General features: G+C 42.9%; 1 protein-coding gene across 1 annotated transcript in view; it reads left to right on the top strand.

Annotated features, from left to right (window-relative positions):
* LOC109308449 (phosphatidylcholine translocator ABCB4-like) overlaps nt 1–19867 on the top strand; it is a 101488-nt gene that overhangs the window by 24894 nt on the left and 56727 nt on the right. Inside the window, exons 7-11 of the mRNA XM_019532750.1 lie at nt 3838–4009; nt 6527–6651; nt 10410–10581; nt 15268–15381; nt 17547–17657. Of these exons, the coding sequence (XP_019388295.1) occupies nt 3838–4009; nt 6527–6651; nt 10410–10581; nt 15268–15381; nt 17547–17657 (694 nt within the window). The remainder of the gene's footprint in view (nt 1–3837; nt 4010–6526; nt 6652–10409; nt 10582–15267; nt 15382–17546; nt 17658–19867) is intronic.

Raw genomic sequence — 19867 nt, 5'->3', positions numbered from 1 at the left:
TGGGGTTGTCCGGAGCAGGCACAGGCAGCCCATGCAGGCTGCAAGTGGCTGCAGCACGGGGCACCAACCACGGGGCAGGAGAGGGGCTGCTTTTCCCTCCCCCCACACTCCTTCTCTTGCCAGGTTCCCCCCAGTCCTTCTTCCCCCCCTCCCTTACCTGAGGTTCCTGCACAGGGAAGCCATGTGCTCCCAGGCTGGGGCTTCTGGCTGGGGGGGATGGGGCTGGGTGGGCCCTGATGTTGTGGGAGCCCTCCAGGTTTCTCCTGGGTGCTACTGTCCTTGGTTCCTGTCATTTTGTGCCAGGGGCACAGATTCCATTTGGGCACATTTATTCACCTTCTGAGCCAGAGATCAAGGTGCTCAAGGAAAATATTGCAGAGTAACACCATAAGGGGTTCATCAGGTCTTCTGCATCCTCAGCTGGGTCCCTGATATTCTTCATGACCAGAATGACATTTTTGACAGGAACCAAGGGCAGATAAATATTAATTTTTTCTACATTTTTAGGGGCCCCATGGGCTGGATAGAATGGCCTCACAGGCCACATCTAGCCCGCAGGCCGTATTTTGCCCATCCTTGCCCTAATTGTATCTTCTACCTTCTGGAATAGAAACTTGTCCTCCACACAAGTTAGGAACCAGCTTGACATTTATGTTTGACTGTATTGTTGTTCTAGCAGATGCCCAGATTAGTTGTGTTCCATCAGTACTATCCCATAGCTTTTGGATAGATTTATCACTTGGTTGAACAGTGCCTCATTCCTGATTTCATGGCCTGTGGGATATGATAGGAATCACAAAAATCATGTTATTCATCACAACCCAAAATGCTAGAACTAGGGGACACCTACTGAAATTCACAGGAGACAGGTTTAAAATTAGCAAGAGAAAATACTTTTTTAATGTAGCACTGAGTTAACATGTGTTAGAGGTAGACAGTAAAGCCAAGAGGTTGTAGAGGTAGACAGTAAAGCCAAGTGCAAAAAAGGGACTAGACAAATTCATGGATGATAGTTCTATTAATAGTCATTAAACAGAATGGCTGGAGATATATCCTCTGGCATTTCTAAACCAATGCAGGATATCAGAGAGGTTGCTGAAAGAGGATAGATCACTCTAGACATCCAGTCTGTTGCTCTTGCTGTATAGCATCCCCTCCTGCCACTGTGGGAGACAGGATACTGAATTAGATGGACCATTGATCTTACTAGGCTAACACTTAGTATATCCTTATGTCCGTTTGCTTCCAGGGCATCCCCTATATCTGTATGTTTTTTTCAGGGGCCTGTGCATTTTAGGTTGATTCAAAAACCATGCTTGACCTTATGGGCACATCTTTCACATGCAGGGGTACAAATTTGTGCAGCTACTTTTTGCTGCTGTGTATGCCCCTGCATGTGTGCTTTGGTGCAGGGCAAAATGACTCATTTCAGAGAAACTGCTATTTCCCCACTCCTCCCAGCATACAGGAGGAGCTGGGGCAGAAATAAAGGAGGGAAGATACTATGGCCAGCAGCCAGAGTGTCTCCTGGGAGGACCAAGCCTCTGTGTCTGTTGGCGCATGCTTCTGTGATGTGTGTCATGTCACTTTTTTTTGTGGTTTTATTTGCTACTAGGATTTCCTGGTAGCACATTTTAATATGGTGGACATATTTGTGGTGCCACAAAATGGTGTACGGTGCCACAAACCACATGTGCCTGCATATCTGGATCCAGCCTACGTGTCTGTCTATATTGCCTTCATGCTGTATCTGTGACTGCAACACAAATGCCAGCCTTTACTGCTCATTCCTCTTCAGGGTGTGAACACACAAGTGCTTGGAGCCCTTTTAGAAGGGGAACATTTCAAAAGGGCTACAGCTGGTTGCATTAAAATTAAAACGCAACAAAACCCCTCCAACTTTAATACTCCTTCATTCAGGGTTAAAGTTGGAGCAGGTTTGCTGCATTTGATTTGTTTTCAGCTTGTTCATAAATAGCAGTTAGAATGTACCACCTGTTGCCCTTTTGAAATTTTTCCCTTTCGAAAGGGCTTCAAAGGTCATGTGTCCACACAATCAGTGTGTGCCAAATCCCAGATAAGGCAGTATAGCCACCTTAGAGAAGCCCTGATACAAAATTCCAGTCATGCTGTCTTGTGCACGTGCTTTTTGGGATATACTCAGGGCTTCTCTAAGATAGATACAGGATTTGGCATATAGGTTAGGGACAGAAGTTACACATAAACTGGCTTAAGTGATCAGAAACAGGTTTAAACCTGTAACAGAATAGAAGTTTGGTGCGCTTAAACTACTTTCAAAATGCTGAAACTGGTTTAAGACAAACCTGGTTGGGTTTAGTATCAGACTTAACTGATTTAGGTCAAACTGATTTATGGAACTTCTGTCCCAGAACCCTTCCTGGTTCAAGTTAACTCACAGTCCTCATCATCCTAGGATGCTTTGCAGCCCTGGGATATGCTATCTGCTCCAGCAGAGCAGGGTCTTCCCTACCCTTCTGCTCCCTAGCCAGAACACTAGCACTTCTCTGGCTGGCTGAGAGGGTGAGGGGGAAACCCCACCCTTTTGGCTCAGCACTGGACCCCCAGCCAGGTGCAGTCTGGTGTAGGGGGGAAAGAGGGGGATCTTGGCTCCATCCCTCAGAGCCCAGAGCCAGGAGCAGGGCTGGAGTCTCCCTGTCATGCCCCCCTCCTCAGTCCCTGGCCCAGCTGAGAGGAGCACAGGGGAAGTCTGCACCAGGGCTTGGCTCTGCCCCCTGAAGCCATGAGTGTAGCTGGAGTCCCTCAGCTATGCCCAGCCCCTCAGTCTGAGGCCCAGAGATGGAAGAGGAGGTGTGGCTTGGGGACTTCAGCCATACTCCTGGCTCCCGCTCCAGGGGGTGGAGCCAAGTCCTGGTGTAGGCTTCCCCTTCCCCCCCACTCCCCGCCAGCCAGAGACTGAGGAAGGGGCATAGCAGGGGACTCCAGCTACACTCTTGGCTCTCAGCTCTGGGGGACAGAGCCAAGCTCTGTTGTAGGCTTCACCCCCTTCAGCTGGCCTGGAGACAGAGGAAGGGATGTGGCTGGGGGACTTCAGCCTCACTCTTGTCTCCAGGGGGCAGAGCCAAGCTGCAGTGTGGGCTTGCCCTGCCTGGCACCATCAGCTGGCTGGGAGACTCCAGCACCACTATCAGCTTCAGTAGAGGAAAGCCTCAGGTGTGGACTCCCCACTGCACTGCCATGCCAGGCTGTTCCCATCTGGGGGTCTGGTGCTGGGCTGGAGGGATGCGTTTTTCCTCCCCACCCCTTCCTCAGCCAGCCCAGAAACTGAGGTAGGGGTGTGGCTGTGGGAACTGCTTTGCTCACAGCTCTCTGCAGTGGCCAGAAGGCTGTGTGGTATGCTTTAGCACCCCATGGCTATTGGTATGGGCCACTGCTGGGGTCTGGCTGTCTTTCCTGTTTGAAAAGCAAACATCAGTTCAATCTATGCAGTTTAGAGAAACCTGCAAAGATAGAATTGTTTCAATTTGGGATTTCTGATTATTTATACTTAGCCATACTGAGTGGAGGTGGGTGCATAAGGACTTCTCTGATGTGGTCCCACTTGTGGAGATGGTGTAGACAGTCCCTAAAAAGAATCATTCTCTGAGATTACTGGATTTTCTGGACTTTAATTTTTTTCCTATGTGTGTTACTATGGAAGAGGATATTCTAGACTATGTTAAGTGTGACTAAAGACTATATCATAACTGAATTAGGCAGCATATATTAGAAAATGTGATAAAACTGACTACTTCAGTCAAAAAGATTTCTGTGTTTTCCATGTTTCATTATTTGTTTGGATGTAACTTTGTTTTTTAGTGATGTCTCCAAGATCAATGAGGGAATAGGAGACAAAATTGGAATGTTTTTTCAAGCAATATCTACATTTCTCACAGGATTTATAGTTGGTTTCACAAAAGGGTGGAAATTAACACTTGTGATACTGGCACTCAGTCCTGTTCTTGGATTCTCATCTGCTCTCTGGGCAAAGGTAGGTGAAAATTGAATTATCATTCATGTGTGAAATTAGATATATAGTTCTCCATCTCATGACAGGGCAGCTTTTAAATACACTGTGGACACATCTACATGTGTTATTAATGTATAGCAATAAACTCTGACTCATATCTCACCATAGTTTATTGAACCCAGGCAATGCATTTGTGTGAGCACCTGGGACCACAGCACACTGAGCTGAGTTGGAGCAGCTCCAGCTGCCAGGGAGTCTGGGAGTAGCCTGCCAGCCCGGGGCTACTCCAACCCAGCTCAACATGCTGCAGAGGGGCTGACTGGGGTACAAGGGTGCTCTAGTGCAGGACTAACCAGTATGCAGCCACCTTACTGAAGCACCCTCATGCCCCAGCCAGCTGGGTCTGCATCTACACGTGCTGTTGCACACGAAAAAACTCACCAGCAGGGTAGTACTTGTATTTACAAGTACTAACCTGCTATGCAGTTTATTTATTTCCTGCGGCTTAATAGGACCACAAGTGTAGATGCTAAATTGTTTACTGTAGAGCTAATTAGGCAACTCCACAGTAAACTTCTCATGTAGATGTGCCCTATAACACTCAGTGAGGGAATTACTTCCTGTGAGTGATTAAGGTTCATAGTATATGTCTTTTTTATAAACAGATATAAGACATATAGTAGTATAGTTATAGTGTTATAGTGCCCTTAGTGTGGACACAATTATAGCAACATAAAAGTGCTTATAGTGGCATACCATATACCCCATAAAGATAGATCATTATACTATGCCAGTATAAGGTATTTTTATACCTGTATAAGCATGTCTACCCTAGGTGTTGGGTTGATATAATTATAAACTCACTGAAATAACTACACTGATACAAAAGGTGAGAGTAAACCAGATTAATCTCTAAAATAAACTCTTTTTACAGAATTGTTACTGATTTTGGCTGGAATTTTCAAAGGTGCAAAAGAGAGTAAAGCATTTTACTGGCATTGTACTTCAGTGGGTCTTGAATGCCTCACTCCCTTTGAATATTTTTAAAATCCCAACCATAGAAAATATTTTATTTCCTTTTATACTCTAAAAGATTTGTAGAATTCTGCTGTGGCTTTACCTGCTGTCTAGGATGTTTCTGTGGAAAATGCTGTCTGAAAGCTATGCCACACTGTCATATGGCCTCTTACAGATTGCAGGCAACTACCATTGATTAAAGCAGCATGCTGGCTGTTATAACCTGCCTAGAGATCAGTGGTGCAGATCTGCTCTGAGAATCAAGTATCATCTTCATTAATGATTTGGATGATGGGATTGAGTGCATGCTTAGCAAATTTGGGTAGAGGTGTGGACACTCTGGAGGGCAGAGCTAGGATCTAGAATGACCTGGATAGAATGAAAAAATCGTCCACAATCAATCAGCTGAAATTAAACAAGAACAAGCGCAAAGTCCTACACTTGGGACAGAAAAAATGCATGAAGAAATTCCGAACAGGGAATTACTGGATGGGCTGCAGTACTGCAGATAAAGACCTGGGGGTTGCCTTAGACCACAAACTGAATACGAGCCAACTATGTGCTATTGTTGCGAAAGAAGCCAACAGTATTCTGGGCTGTATTAACAGGAGGTCACTTACAAATCAAAGAAAGTGATTATTCCACTTTATTCAGCACTACTGAGATCTCATGTGGAGTACTGTATCCAATTTTGGCTGCCACACTTCAATAAAGTATGCACAGATTGAAAAGAGTCAAGCGCAGAGCAACAAAAATGATTAGGGGTCTGGGAATCAAGACTTATGAGGAAAAGATGAAAGAACTAGAGTTATTTAGACTGGAGAAGAGAAGACTGAGAAGGGATTTGACAAGAGTCTTCAAATATCTGAAGGGCAATTACAGAGAAGACCCTGCCCTGGCTGTAGGGGATTTTTTCCCTGGCTGTAGGGAACAGGATTAGAATCAATGGCCTCAAGATACAGTAGGGATAATTTAGGTCAGAGATTTGGAAAAACTTTCTGACTATGAGGGTGGTCAAGTACTGAGACAGGCTACATAGAGAAACTGTAGAATCTCCATTCTTGGAAGTTTGCAAGAGCAGGTTAGAAAGACACTTGGCTTGGTTGTGTTCATTAGGAATGATCCTGCCTTGAGCAGGCAGCTGGACTAGATGACCCTGTGAAGTCCCTTCCAGCCCTACTTTCCTATGATCCTGTGATCCATATGCTCTCTCTCCCCAAGTACACCACTACACTGAGTGAAAGCTCAGCAGAACAGAAAGCCTAAGCCTTGGTTTTTGACAGAATAAAATTTATTTTTCTGGTTAGTAGTTTTTATGTAATTGATGTACCTTTATTTTTTTTAATATTGAATGGCCTGATTTTTATAGTATGTCCTGATTTTTTTATAGCAAAAAGCTCTGCATTTGGTAAATGGCAGTATAAAATATATTTTGATAAGGTAGAAACTATGATAGAAGACATTCTTGATCTCATTCTATATTTCTTTGAGTAATAAACTTATAATAATTTCCTTCTGCAGATACTGTCTGCATTCACAGACAAAGAACTAGCTGCATATGCAAAGGCAGGAGCTGTTGCTGAGGAAGTTCTGGCAGCCGTTAGGACTGTGATAGCTTTTGGAGGACAGAAAAAAGAAATTGAAAGGTCAGAAAAATGTTTCCCTTCAACAATTTGTTTTAAAATGCTTGCTTCGAAATTTCCTTGTATCTTCACAGTTAAAATTCTGCCTAAAGAAACAGATGGACAAAACTGCATGATTGTGTTGGGATAACAGAGATAGGAAGTTGCCTGGTTAGGGTGCATTTTTTATCAGTTTCATTGTATAACGAATAATGATTCTTAATATTTTCAGGGCCTCAGTACAAGCAGAGTTAGAGTCTCTTATTCAAAAGAGTGAATAGTTATAAACAGATAAAAAGTAGCTTGGGGGAGAAATACATAAGAGTCACATTAATAAGGTTATAAAAACCATGACCTGTACACATCTTGACGTTTCCAGTCATTTGTTTATGTTTATTTTTATTGTACTTTGGAACAGCATTCCTGTCCTTTATCTAAAGATAAGCATCACAACCACAAAGTCTGGCAGAACCTCCCCAGGCACAGAGTTCAACAACCATTAGGGTGTTCACAGGCTAGTCCCTGACCTGGTGCACTCCTTTATGCATTAGCTGCCAGTTTTAGCAGACTATGACTGTTGGAGGAGTTGCAACAGGTCCCAGTGACTTATTACCCAGTTTACCTCAGTACTTCTCTTAGGGATATGATGATCCTATTTATTACTGTAGTATTATCAGTACTCTTTTCATTCCCTGAGTTTCTGAGCTTCTGGTACAGTGTGCTATGATACCACCCATTTTATTTCTGCCTTAATTCCAACTGTATAATACCTACAGAGGTGTTATGATCATATTTTAAAAATGTTTTGAGGTGTTTGGATACTTAGATGATAACATCATATGAGCACCTGAATAGATGTTAAAGACTGTTAATCAGCTCTGATAACAGTGCCATCTGCATTTGAATTACAGAATCTCTTGGTCTCTCCTTATACATGATGCTACCCAAGCAAACAAAAGAAAGATATGGAAAACCGTCAGGAGTCAAAAAATAGTTGAATGATGGTATCTAAAGCTCCTCTTGTGTATACTTCCCTGAAGTTCTAGACAGCAGTCATATCCTCTCTCATGTAGGCTACATAAGCCAAGTGATTTCAATTGCCTCTTACAAAATAGACTTCCCATTTCTCCTATCATTTCAGTAGCCTGTTCCAGTTTGAATTAATGTTTCTTGAATGTGGATGACCAAAGTAAGGCCCCTGGCAGATGTTAATTTAATAGCATGATGGGGTCTGATATCAGATCCCAACAATTATGCATCCTGCCATGGCACATGGCGATGGTAGGTTGCAGGGTTCTGGGGATAGGGGAATCAGATCAAAATCACATGGTGCCAGCACAGCCAATGGGGATGTTTCAAGTTGCTAGTGCATATGAAACCTTGAATTGCTCCATGTGCACCAGCAAATTGAAATCTGCACATGGTACTGCTTAAGTGGAGCTTCTGGGTGCAGGTCCCTACAAGTGTCAGCTGGGGAGAGCTGGTCAGAACCACATGCCCACCATGCCCACAAGCAGGGCTTCGGGACATGCAGTTTTGAAAATATCAAGCCATTGGAGCTCATCAGTAGCCCCCCACTTGACTTTTGTACAACCTTGGGCAGACTCAGCCCGGTTTCCAGCCCAACCTGGTCCCCAGTGGATTATTGGCATTGTTGGCCAAGGAGCTTGAGATCTCAGACCAGCTCAGGCTAACCCCATTTCTCATGCCAACAATCAAACTGGCATGCCAGTTTTTAGCATCCAAACTGGGGCATGCTACATGTTGAACTTAAGGCACCATACAAACCAGCCACAAAGATGTTCCACATTATATACGTTAACTGTGGAACATCTTTGTGACTAGTTTGCTATTTGATGATGCCATAAATTGATTGAACATGTGCCATGCAGCCATTTTTTATGCAATTAACACATTAAGTATGTCATAAGTATAATGTCTGGCAGGCTCTAGTACACCCTTGCTGTTACTGTAGACCTCACAGATCATTCAGTTTTTCTTGTATGTCTGATCCTCTTTGTGAGAGAGAGGAGGAGCCAGCAGGCTCCAAGGCTCCCGGGCTAAGCGGAGGGACAGTGGCCCCAGGTACGCAGCCCCAAGGAGCCCGGCAGAGAGTTCCCTTACCCAGGTGTGTTGGGAAGGGAGGGACCGGTATTTCCCTCACCAGTATAAAGGAGAGGCCGGGATGGAAAGTGGAAGCAATGCAGGACCGGAAGGAGCACGAGGAAGAGGTGGAGCATGCCGGTGCACGCTGCAAGGGACGCTAAAAGCAACGCTGAGTGCTGGTAGGAGCCTCTGGAAAAGAACAAAGCCCCAGCGGGGTTTTTGAACCCAGTCTGCTGGCCCCTGCAGGGGCTAGGACTGTTTGTTTACCGGCCGGGAGCCAGCGGAGCCCAGCAGGAGAAGGGTACCGTAAAAGCCATAGTAGAAGGGCATTACTGACTTTGGGTACCGTAGGCCCTGTAATAGGGGCACACTTCACTTGTGGACTAAAACTGTTGAAAGGGGATCTTGCCAAGCCCCACAAGGGGGCTTTCCGAGAGCCAATAAGGGGGCTCGGCCCCATGGAGGGTAAGTTTGGATTGGAAGGTGGCTGCAGGCAGCCGGAGCAGTGGCACAGATCAAGGGAACCTTCTTGGTCATAGTGCTTGTTTTGATTTTCATTTTTGTTCGTGGGTTATCTGAATGGACATGAGGATACATGGCCGGACCAGCCAGTTGGCCACCACCCGGTGTAACGGGTGAGAGTGTAGGGGTGGCGGAGCCCTCAGAAACGCAGGACCCCGCGAGACGCCGGTGAGTCTCATAATTGGATTACACGCATCAGACACCTGAACCCACTCCATTAAGATCAAAGTCGTGGCAGGTGAAACGTATGCGTGGGGCACCCCAATTATAGGTGATGACATACTAGGCAACTGGCTGGTGGCGTCTGTTCAATCCATGGGGACTCTGGGACATGACACTCTTACACACTGATAATGCCTCTCAGTTTCATATCATTGGGAAATGTCATTGGTACACTCTTTTTATGCTAAATTCTTAAATAAAAATATTAAATAAGACCAGTCTCAAGATCTCTATCCAACTTGATATTTTCCTTTTCAGCATTGCCTATTGTTTTGTACCCTTTAGCCCTGTAACCTTGACACTTCTTATTTTTTCCGTCATCTCCAGTTTAAACAATAATTTCCCATGTTGTACTGTATCAAATGATTTACTGAAATTCAAATACATTTGATCTCCTATCTCTTTCTTTTTCTATCAGGACAGGACAAAGAAAGACAATTAGGTTCACCTGATATGATGTACCATAGTAAATCCAAGTTGTATTTTATCCCATTTTTTATTTACTTCCAGATCTTTAATTATTTCTGTCTTCAAAATTTATTCCAAAATCTTGTATACTTCTGTGTTCTGACTGGTAGGCCTATGGTTGCTTAAATTTTTCCCTTTTTTAATATAGGAATTATATTTGACAATCTGCAGTTATGTGACACTAATAGTAACTTGATAGATTTATTTAAAACCCATTCTATGAAAGTTGCGATTTCATATGCCCTTTTATTTAGTATTCTAGAATGAAGATTACATATGTCCACAATTTGAGTTCATTAAACTCTGTGAGTTTTGCTTCTACCTTGTATGTAGTAATTTTTTTCTATACCCTTATTCGCTTATGCCACATTGCTTTTGCTGTCATGTTCAAAATTGTCCTTATTAAAAATGGAGGCTATTTATTGAGGTCTGCTTATCACTTCTTTAAATACTTTTTCTTACAGATATCATAAAAATTTAGAAGATGCTAAACATATTGGAATCAAGAAGGCTGTTACAGCCAACATTTCTATGGGAATTGTTTTCTTATTGATATATTCATCATATGCATTGGCTATCTGGTATGGGACCTCTTTGATACTATCTGATGATTATACCATTGGAAAAGTCTTTACAGTAAGTGTACATTTGTTTTAAATAAAAAACACTGTTTACTATGGTATTTTGTGAAATCGTTTCTATTTAAAATGAATGAACCAAAATATGGACTGAATTACAACCCTTGCAGCCCTGTTTAATAAGTCAATGGAGTTAAGTCCCTACTGAACTCGATTAACTGAACCTCATTTTTTCATCCACACTAAGTAAAATGAATGTTATTATTTAAATTTCAGTTGTGCTGGTGGATATGTCCTAAGACTGATAGTAACATAAAAATGTTTACATTTCTAAATCACCAGCTTTAATCCAGCACAGGTCAATGATGACCAAAAGTTGTTTCTAACCAAAAGCTGATGCTATTTTCACTGGAGACAAGTAACCTTTTGCTATGTGATAAGGGATATGACCCTTTGTAGTTTTGCTCTATATATTGTGGGTGAAACCAGGAAAAAAAGACCAGTCTCCAGCGAATATTTCTGTGTTTCCCACCCTCCATGCAACCAGTGTGTAATATGTTATTTGTTTCAGTTAGTAAAGGACAGGTATTCATTAGAATCATGGTTTTAATTGATTTTAGTTGGTTCTGTTCCTGGCAATATTTGTAGAAAGGCAAGAATTCAATGACTGTGCAGACCAAACTATCCTGGGCCAGCATGATGAAAATTTTACTCTTCTCTTGGTGATATTAATAGAATGTTTTAGAATCTGCTAGGGAAAGGTACCAGACTTCACAACAATTTAATTTACCAATAAAACTCTTCAATAACTTAATTTTTATTTAACTCCTAGCATCAAATTCTCCTTCCAGGGTCTATGTTGTTTCCATATTAAATCACATTCTAAATCAAGCCAAAGCCTATAGAAACATAGGTTTGAATGTAAGACTGCAAGGGACCACCTTAGGCACCAGCCAGTATTTCAGGAGACAGTGACTTCATAGAATTCCTTTCATAAACAGATCAAGCTTTACCTTAAAGCCAGTTGTTGTTGTTTTTTAATACCTGTTGTTTCTATGAGAGGCTATTCCAGACCCTCACTTTCATGATGAAAGCATTAATTTAATTTCCAGCCTAAATTTATTCATGGATAGTTTATAGCAATTTGTATTTGTACTAACATGGTCCCATAACTTAACTGGTTCTTTTCTCTCACAAGTGTTAATCCTGATCATGTAGTTATAGGGAGCTATCATATCTCCTCCCAGCCTTCATTTTGCTAGGATAAATAAGCCAATCCCTTACAGACTGAGATGTATTTAGGGTCAAGTGAAGCAGCAGCAAGATGAGCATGAGACCCTGTTTACTGTAGATGAAACCAGGGACAGCAGCACAGCACAGCCAAAACTCAAAGGCTTCAAGAAAAGTATAGCTCAATCATGTATATTCTGTAGGTATCTTGGTTCTAGCTGCCCATTAGAATGAACATGTAGACCCTGTATTTCTAAGGTTAGTACTGTGACACCAAAGATCGACTCCATCTCCTATTTTCACTTACTAAGATTTCCCTAGTAGAAAAGGGGATGTATAAAGGGATTTGATGCAGAGTACCTGGGAAAATAATTTTTCAGTTGTTTAAGCAGACAGTGGGCACATCTACACGTGCAATTAATGACAGCAGTTCAGTTCAGGGCTGCACCTGCCATGGTTTGCCCCCCTCCAGCAGCCAGAGGGAGCTTCAGGCTCCCCTAGGTGCCAGCCTCAGATTGGCAAGGGGGTGGAGAGAACGGTCCCTGCTCCAGGGCAGTTCCTTCCCAGCCAAGCAGAGATTGGGGCCAGACCTAATCTTTTTGAGGCTGGGAGGGAGCTGCCCTGGAGTCAGAAAAGCTCCCCCTGCCCTGTGGAAATTAGAGCTTAGCTAGGAAGCAGCTGTGGCCCCCTGCTGCCTTGGCTGACTGGGAGCAAATTGCTCCAGGTAAGGGTCAACACATGTGCTTCAGCACATTAGTTAATGTGCCATTTTTCTAGTACCTGTATGTATTGGTACTAGCAAATGGCCCATTAGACTAATTTAATGTGCAGTAATTGGCTTGTACATAGTATAGATGGTACATACAAAACACTAGAACTCTTGGTTCCAAAATGATACCTTTTATTAGACTAACTGGAAATGGCAAGAAAATTGTCCTTTTCTGCAAGCTTGCAGGATCAAAGTCTCTTCGTCAGGCTCTGGGAAAAGTGTAGATGATACAAGATGGTAAAAAGTCCCCATAGGTAGGAAATAAACCTCATTTTTGCACAGAGGGAGCTGAAGATGGAAAGCTGTCCCTCTGGGTCCATGAAAGTGTCTTTGCAAGATGTGTTGAGTAGCTCTTTGATGTGTAGACCAGGTAGAATTCCTTCCCTGGAGGTGGTGCCACTTTACAGTAGTATACATGGTGACCCTTTACTACACTTAGTTTAATGCTCAGTAAAGCATCTCATGATGACACACCCAGTAGGGTCAGTCTCTTCATGAGATGCTAACTATGCAGTAGCCTAATAATACTCTACTGTAGCATGTCACAGCAAGGACAGTGTTAATACAGTATTGCCCAGTATTATTAAGTTAATGCACAGTAGAATTACTAAAAAGGCATTCACTCACACTACTGTGCAATAACTCCCATTACTGCATATTTATTTAGTACTTGATTATACAAGTACTAAATTAAATGCCCAGTAACCACTGCATATTTAATGAATGTGTAGATGCTCCCAGTGAGGATTAGTAGAGTGGTAGTAATAGTGTCTAAGATATAGGTCTCCCTTTTACAGTATGAATCTCATGCAAAATTTTGGCAATTTCCATATCAGTTTTTTCAGCATCAAAATCTCTTAATGTGGTCTCATCTTTTCATGATGCAGAAGCTCCTTGGTTCTAATAAGGAAGCATACAATAGATTTTGAGTCGTTCAATACAACCATTTTTTTGTCTTGGAGTCTTAGGTGCTGTTACAAGTTACCCCAAAAATAATTTAAATCTGTGGAATGTTATGCCATCATAAAATTTGAACAGTTTCAGAGCAGTCACAGGTTAAGGCTTAATGTTTTCTCAGGCCTGGAAAACTGTGACTTGCCACAAGAGGGCCTGGTGAGCAAGGGAGCCAGAGCTCTATTCCTCCTCTGGGGTGGGAGAGAAGACATGAGGATGGCATGTAGCTTAGAGGCAAAGTAACCACCGTGGGGGCTGTGGTTTCCTTCACTCCACAAGTCAGCAAGAGCCAGCCAAAAAATGTGTGAAATGAACAGGCAGAGGGAAGAAGTAAAGAGAAAAAGTGAAAAGAATAACAACAATAAGAAGAAGGACCAAAATCTTGCATGTGTTTCACTGAATTGTGATTGGACTGGTGGGGGGATTGGGTTAGTATGCACAACAGGGCATAGCTGAGACCCTGCAGACTTGCTGTACGCATGCCTCGCCTGAGCAGAGCTGAGACCCAGCTGAGAATAGTTTTCATTCTTTGGCTCATTCTCTTCATGGAGGTAGGTAGTAGGATTCCTATTGCTGCTTGCTTAAGCACTGAGGTGCTGGAGCAAGGAGCAAACTGGTAAGCTGCACTTGGCTTCTCTGAATGGACAGGGTGTGCTGAGGTCACACCTCCTGAGGGCAGCAGGAGCTGTTGGCTTGGGCCAGTACCACCCCCATGGGCAGCAGAGTTCAGAAAGGTTGAAAGTTTGTCTGAAGAGCAAAGAAGTGGGAAGAGCTGGAAATGGTACATCCTGAGATGCTGGAGGAATGAAAACAGAGGATGCCTGTACATTTGCAGGGAGGCTGCTTGGACATACTGTAATTACAGCATGTTGAAGCTGACTTGCTTTATTGAGTCTGCTGGAGCATGGTAATTACTACCATCCAGCAGACTCCAGCATCATGTGTATCAGCATACTGGCACTGAAAAATGGCAGCAGGAGCACTATAGCTAAAGCTTGTTTAACAAGTTTTAGTTAAAGAACCCCCAGCACCATTTTTGGGGCTGGGACACTGATGCATGTGATGCTCCAGGAGCTTTAATTAGAGTGGGTCTTGAAGCTGCTCTAATTAAAGAACCCCTCCCCCCCCCCCCCAACACACACAGACACACATTCCTGGAGTATATGTATAAATGCCCAGAGTGTTTATATCCCTGAAGCAGACTAATGATACCTTGGAATGACCTGGGTAAAACAGATCAAAGATAACCCACACCCGCAGTGGGGCATAACTACATTTAGAGGATACTTAACATGAGTAAATACCCTTTACTGGATGAGTGCTCCCATTTTAAGTGTGTTTATGTTGGTTTAAAGGTAACCTATAACATCACCCTTAATCTGCATTCTCAGTGTAACTTGTCTTCTAATATATTGATTATTTTTATCCTTCTTAGGGTGTAGAGGATCGTCCTATGGATCAATTTTAGACAGTATACATCTCTGAGAAGAGTTAAACACCATTCACATAATTTCTACCTTGTTCCAACCATTATACATCTTGTATCTTGTGGTCATCATGTAAAGACTATGATTATCAATTGATTCTTATCAAGTTCCTTGTCTTCCTCTCAACCCTTATTTTTTGCCTAAGTGACTGCCCTTATCTTCATTGCTTTTTTGAATTTGTATAACAGATATAAAAGCTTTTGGACCAATATTAACTTTTATTCATAGATATTTAAATATAGTTATTTAATAGCAGGTGACTGAAAACCCTGGTGATATTTTTGTGATTTTTATTTTCCTTTAGGTCTTTTTTTCTATATTACTTGGAGCTTATAGTGTTGGACAAACTGCACCAAGCATGGAGGCATTTGCTAATGCAAGAGGAGCTGCCTATGCAGTCTTTAATATCATAGACAATGTAAGCATCTCTGCTGTGACTAGAATTTAAAGAGACAAAGACTGATTTCTGAAGTCTAGGGTCTGTTTCTGGGATTACTGATTACCATGCACAAATAATTCTGTACATATTTTGATGCTATCTGACATTCAGTGTGGCAGTCTCTTGGCTCAGAAAAAGACCCCCTTCAAGATGAAAGGAAAATCAAACCTTTAATTAGTTAAAGGACTACAGCTGTCAACAGTGTATCTACAGCAGGGGTAGGCAAAATGCAGCCTGCTGGCCAATGCGGCCCGCCAGGCCATTCTTTCTGGCCCACAGGGCCCATAAAAATTTAGAAAATTAATATTTATCTGTCTGTCATACAGCTCTCAATGGCTTCCCAAAACTCGGTAAGCAGCCCTCTGTCCAAAATAATTGCCCACCCCTGATCTACAACTTTTACCTTTATGGCCCAAATTTGACTATGCTGAATATTTTTTTTTCCTTATACATAAGTCTATGTATATATACTCAGTGATACAACAGAAGACACATTTATTGGTCAGTTGTTCTTTTCTACCTTGACCCCCATTTTTCCCTAAAGTTTCTAATTTTTGCTGCACCAGAAAAATCCTAGTAGCTGGATTACATTGATTTAGGCAGTGCTCAGATGCCTGCTCATGTTTAACCACTGAGGCACACTCAACAAAGTAGTGTGATCAATGGCAATGCACATGTACCCCCTGAGATTGGCGGTGCACCCCCTGAGACTGGCTGGCAGTGCCTGTGGGCAGTTGCCACTCGCTACCCCCAGCCCCACCACCAACACTGTTGACAGCATCTGCGGACAGTCCCCGATCACCACTGGCATCTGCCAATGCTGCTGGCAGCGTCTGTGAGTGGTTGCCAACCCCTGGTTGGTGCTCACCATGCCCCCACTGCTTGCAGCCACCACACCCCCACTGCTGCCACCACCACCTGTGGGTGGTCTACATATCCCTCCAGCCTTGGGAGGCATGAGGTGTTCATGAGTGTGATTGCTATTTGTATAGCCACCTTTAAAATCTGTCTCTAATCCTGAGTAAGTATTTGGATGGCTAGCTGGGACTGAGTTCTGTGCTTCTGTAGCTACACTGTTTTGAAGACCTAAGCTAGCTTGAACTAGGTCATTCAGGTATGGGTACATAAGCTGCAGTTCCACTGTTGAATTACATGATAGACCCACCCTGAGTTCCATATCCTTTCTGGGTGGGATTAGAAATGATGATAGCCAATATGTGAGTTCCTTATTTCCATGAGTACTGACATCATCAAGACCATCAGGAAGTGGAACCCATGCAATCTTGAGCATTTTTTCAACAAAAGACAAAAAACAAACAAAAGACCGAAAGGAAAGATTCTTTAAGCTCTTAATATTTGGGACTCCCATAAGCTTTAATTAAAGTTAATAGAAATTGAGGATTTACAGAATGAGATTCAAATAGATAAATTATGGATCAATCACAGCCACTATGCTGTCTCTCATGTCCCTGGAGAGGTTCCCAATGTGTCTGTGTAAACAAGGGGAAACAGGAAAATTATATTAAAATAGACATTCTTAAAATTAGTATTATTTTTAAGTAAAGGAATAAAATCTAATGTGTCTTTTTGTTAATGTATATTCCTATTTTATGAACATACAGTAACTTTTTAGTGGGACTAGATGATTCAAGAGATTTGTAATAAGAGAGAAAACCATTTCCACTTAGGTAACCATACCGATGACCAAGGCCTATTACATCTGTCTCTAGTGTTTATATGAAATGCATTTAATCATTTCACTGAGCAAACTCAATGCATGCATTTCCACCCCACAATTATCACAATTATCATAACTGACACTGAGTCATACTCATTTTGAAAGTTTCAATAGACTCAATAAAGTGTTCAAAGATGGGCATAGGTTTAGAGTCTGAAATGCCCTTTCTTTCCTAGAAGTGATCTGTTCAGGTTGAGGAGTATAAAAATGAAGAGGTAAAACAAATAATATTAGGGGGATGGATTGAAAACTTTAGCCACCAATGAAATAATTATTTTGACCCAAACTACTTTAAAATGTCCCATAATATCTCTATATTATTATGTTGCATTCTAACATTTCTAGTAGCTGATATACCGGGAAAGAATATCAGTAACTCTTTTCTTTTCCTATTTGTTCTATATAGGAACCTCAAATTGACAGTTTTTCAGAGTCTGGCTATAAACCAGACCACATTAGAGGGAATTTGGAATTCTGCAATGTCTACTTCAATTATCCTGCTAGGCCAGATGTTAAGGTACTGTGAGCAAAGTTGGTATGTGTTTCAATTAAAGGTAACTTAGGAATTTGTTAGAAGTTGCACTTTGAGCTATGCACCTGTCTGGTCTCATATAGGCGCTCTCTAGCAACTTTAGAGTGAATACCCAGTTCTGGCCGCAGGGTGTGCCCCCCCAGGACTTTTGCGTTGGGCTGTATTCAGCCCCAAGAGAGGCCCCGACACTCACCTGCCATGACTTGATCTTCTTTTCTTCAGTGATGGGATTCTCTTTTGCGGAATCTCACAAACTGGGCACTGCCCTTTGTGGACCTTCTTGGGGCTCCATCTCCCCTACACCCTAGCCATACGCCAGCCCTCAGGACAACTGGATGATGGACCACTGGCCTGTCTCTTTGGTGTTCCCTCCTGCTCTTGTCCCTTCTTGCCTGTCCCTCAATGTCTCTTTGCCCTGGGTGACTACGGGGTGTGGGACTGTTCTTGTTTCAGCATCTGCTTTCCCTTTTGAGATGTCATGGTCCACATGTTGACTCCATTCTTCTTCTTGACCCTGCGGGTCAGTTGGGGATGTCTTCCCCGGTTTGGGCTCTGTGTGCCCTTCAAAGTGATAAAAGAAAAGAAAAGAGAAGAAAAGAACGGTAGGGGTTTGGGCTTCAGCTCACCCCACTCACATATCTGGCATCTGCAGTCCTCAAGATCCCTCAACACCATCCTCCTTTACCCAGATGCCCTGCTGAGCTGGGTGTATATTCCTCTTAGGGGAGCCGGGACCCTTCCTGTGGGTCATAGTCTGGCCCCCTGCTGAGCTGATGATCCTGCTGCTGTGCAGCAAGAGGAGCAGCTTCACCTCCTGCCTCCAATGTGGCTGCCCCCTCTGTTTCCCCACTGCCAGCTTTTAAATCAGCCAGGTGGCGGTTTTTGATGATGTCATCTGCCAGCGCCACTCCCAGCTGCTGATCAAAACAGCTGATGAACCACACCTTCTTGGCGTGGCTTGGCTTTTCCTGCAAAAGGTAAGTGAGCCTTCTCTATAGGGCTTTTTGTTTTTTTCTTCAGGCAGCTCAGCCCTGCCTTCTGTCCTGCCATGGCAGGGCGTTCCAGGACCTCCGTTTGTGTCCCCTTGGGACAAGCTACTCACATGTCAATTGGTATTAGTGCTATCTTGGGTTTGGAGCAGTCACACCTTAAGGCTAAAAATTTTCTCTGACTGTCCCCTACCTGCACATCTGTGACTTGCCACTAGAGGGGTGGTGAGAAGTGGCCAGACTAGGAGCAACAGCTGTGATTTGCCACTACAGGGCTGGTGAGCCAGGACAGGTTTCAATCCCTGCTCTGGAAGGTGGGGGGAGAGATGGGTTGGGGGACAGGAACAATGCTGGGAGGTGGACAGTTAATTGGATGGGGCTGAGTAATGAAATGATTATTTTGTTTGAGATCTTTTATAAACCATGTCATTAATGCAATTAAATTACTTTAATGATTTTGAACATACATTTATTAAGAGTACCTTGTCCTGTATAATTGCTTTCTTTTCCAGTTTGATGAAAGACCATTAATTCATCAAAGAGGATCTAGCCCCCTATTATTTGGGCAGGTTAGGAAGGCAAAGGAAAAAAGCTTCCTTTTTTGCTAACGTGCTTGGAGAAAATTTTGGGTAGCCAGTTAAGGGGAACTCAGTCAAGTGCTGAGTATTACATATATTAAAGGAAAGTAAAAACAGATGAGCAGGACAGAGAGCAGAGAACCCTAAAATAAATTAAAGAGACCACGATTGCTTGACTGTTATCTTGCCTCTACTGCAAAAGAAGTGAGGCTAAAGAGGGGTGTGGGGACAAGCTGTAATAATTGCAGCTTGTGTAGATGTACCCAGGTTAGCTTTACACAAGTTATCAGCTTCAGTACTATTAACGGAATAGTTGTAGCCACACAGAATGCAATGCAAAACCCACTGGAGAGAGCAGTAAATATTTGGGTGGTTCTCCTTCTCTGAACTCAGTGTTCCTTGTCTACATTTTCAGTAGTACTCCAGCCAGCTAGTTTAAAGTGGCAATGGTGTTGACATAATGGACTTAGCACCCTATCTCCTCAGCAGATTTATTACTTGCCCACAGTCCATACTTTTTGTCCCCTGCACAATTTTAATAAGGAAGCATCATTTAGGAAGACATAGATTTCTTACAGACAAAGGGCCAGATCCAAGGCCCACTGAAGGCGATGGAACTCTTTCCATT

The sequence above is a fragment of the Crocodylus porosus genome, unplaced genomic scaffold, assembly GCF_001723895.1.
Source record: "Crocodylus porosus isolate Cpor-Errol unplaced genomic scaffold, CroPor_comp1, whole genome shotgun sequence".
NCBI classification, from domain to species: domain Eukaryota; kingdom Metazoa; phylum Chordata; order Crocodylia; family Crocodylidae; genus Crocodylus; species Crocodylus porosus.
The sequence above is the reverse complement of the archived record's forward strand: the minus strand, read 5'-3'. Positions and strand labels throughout refer to the sequence as shown.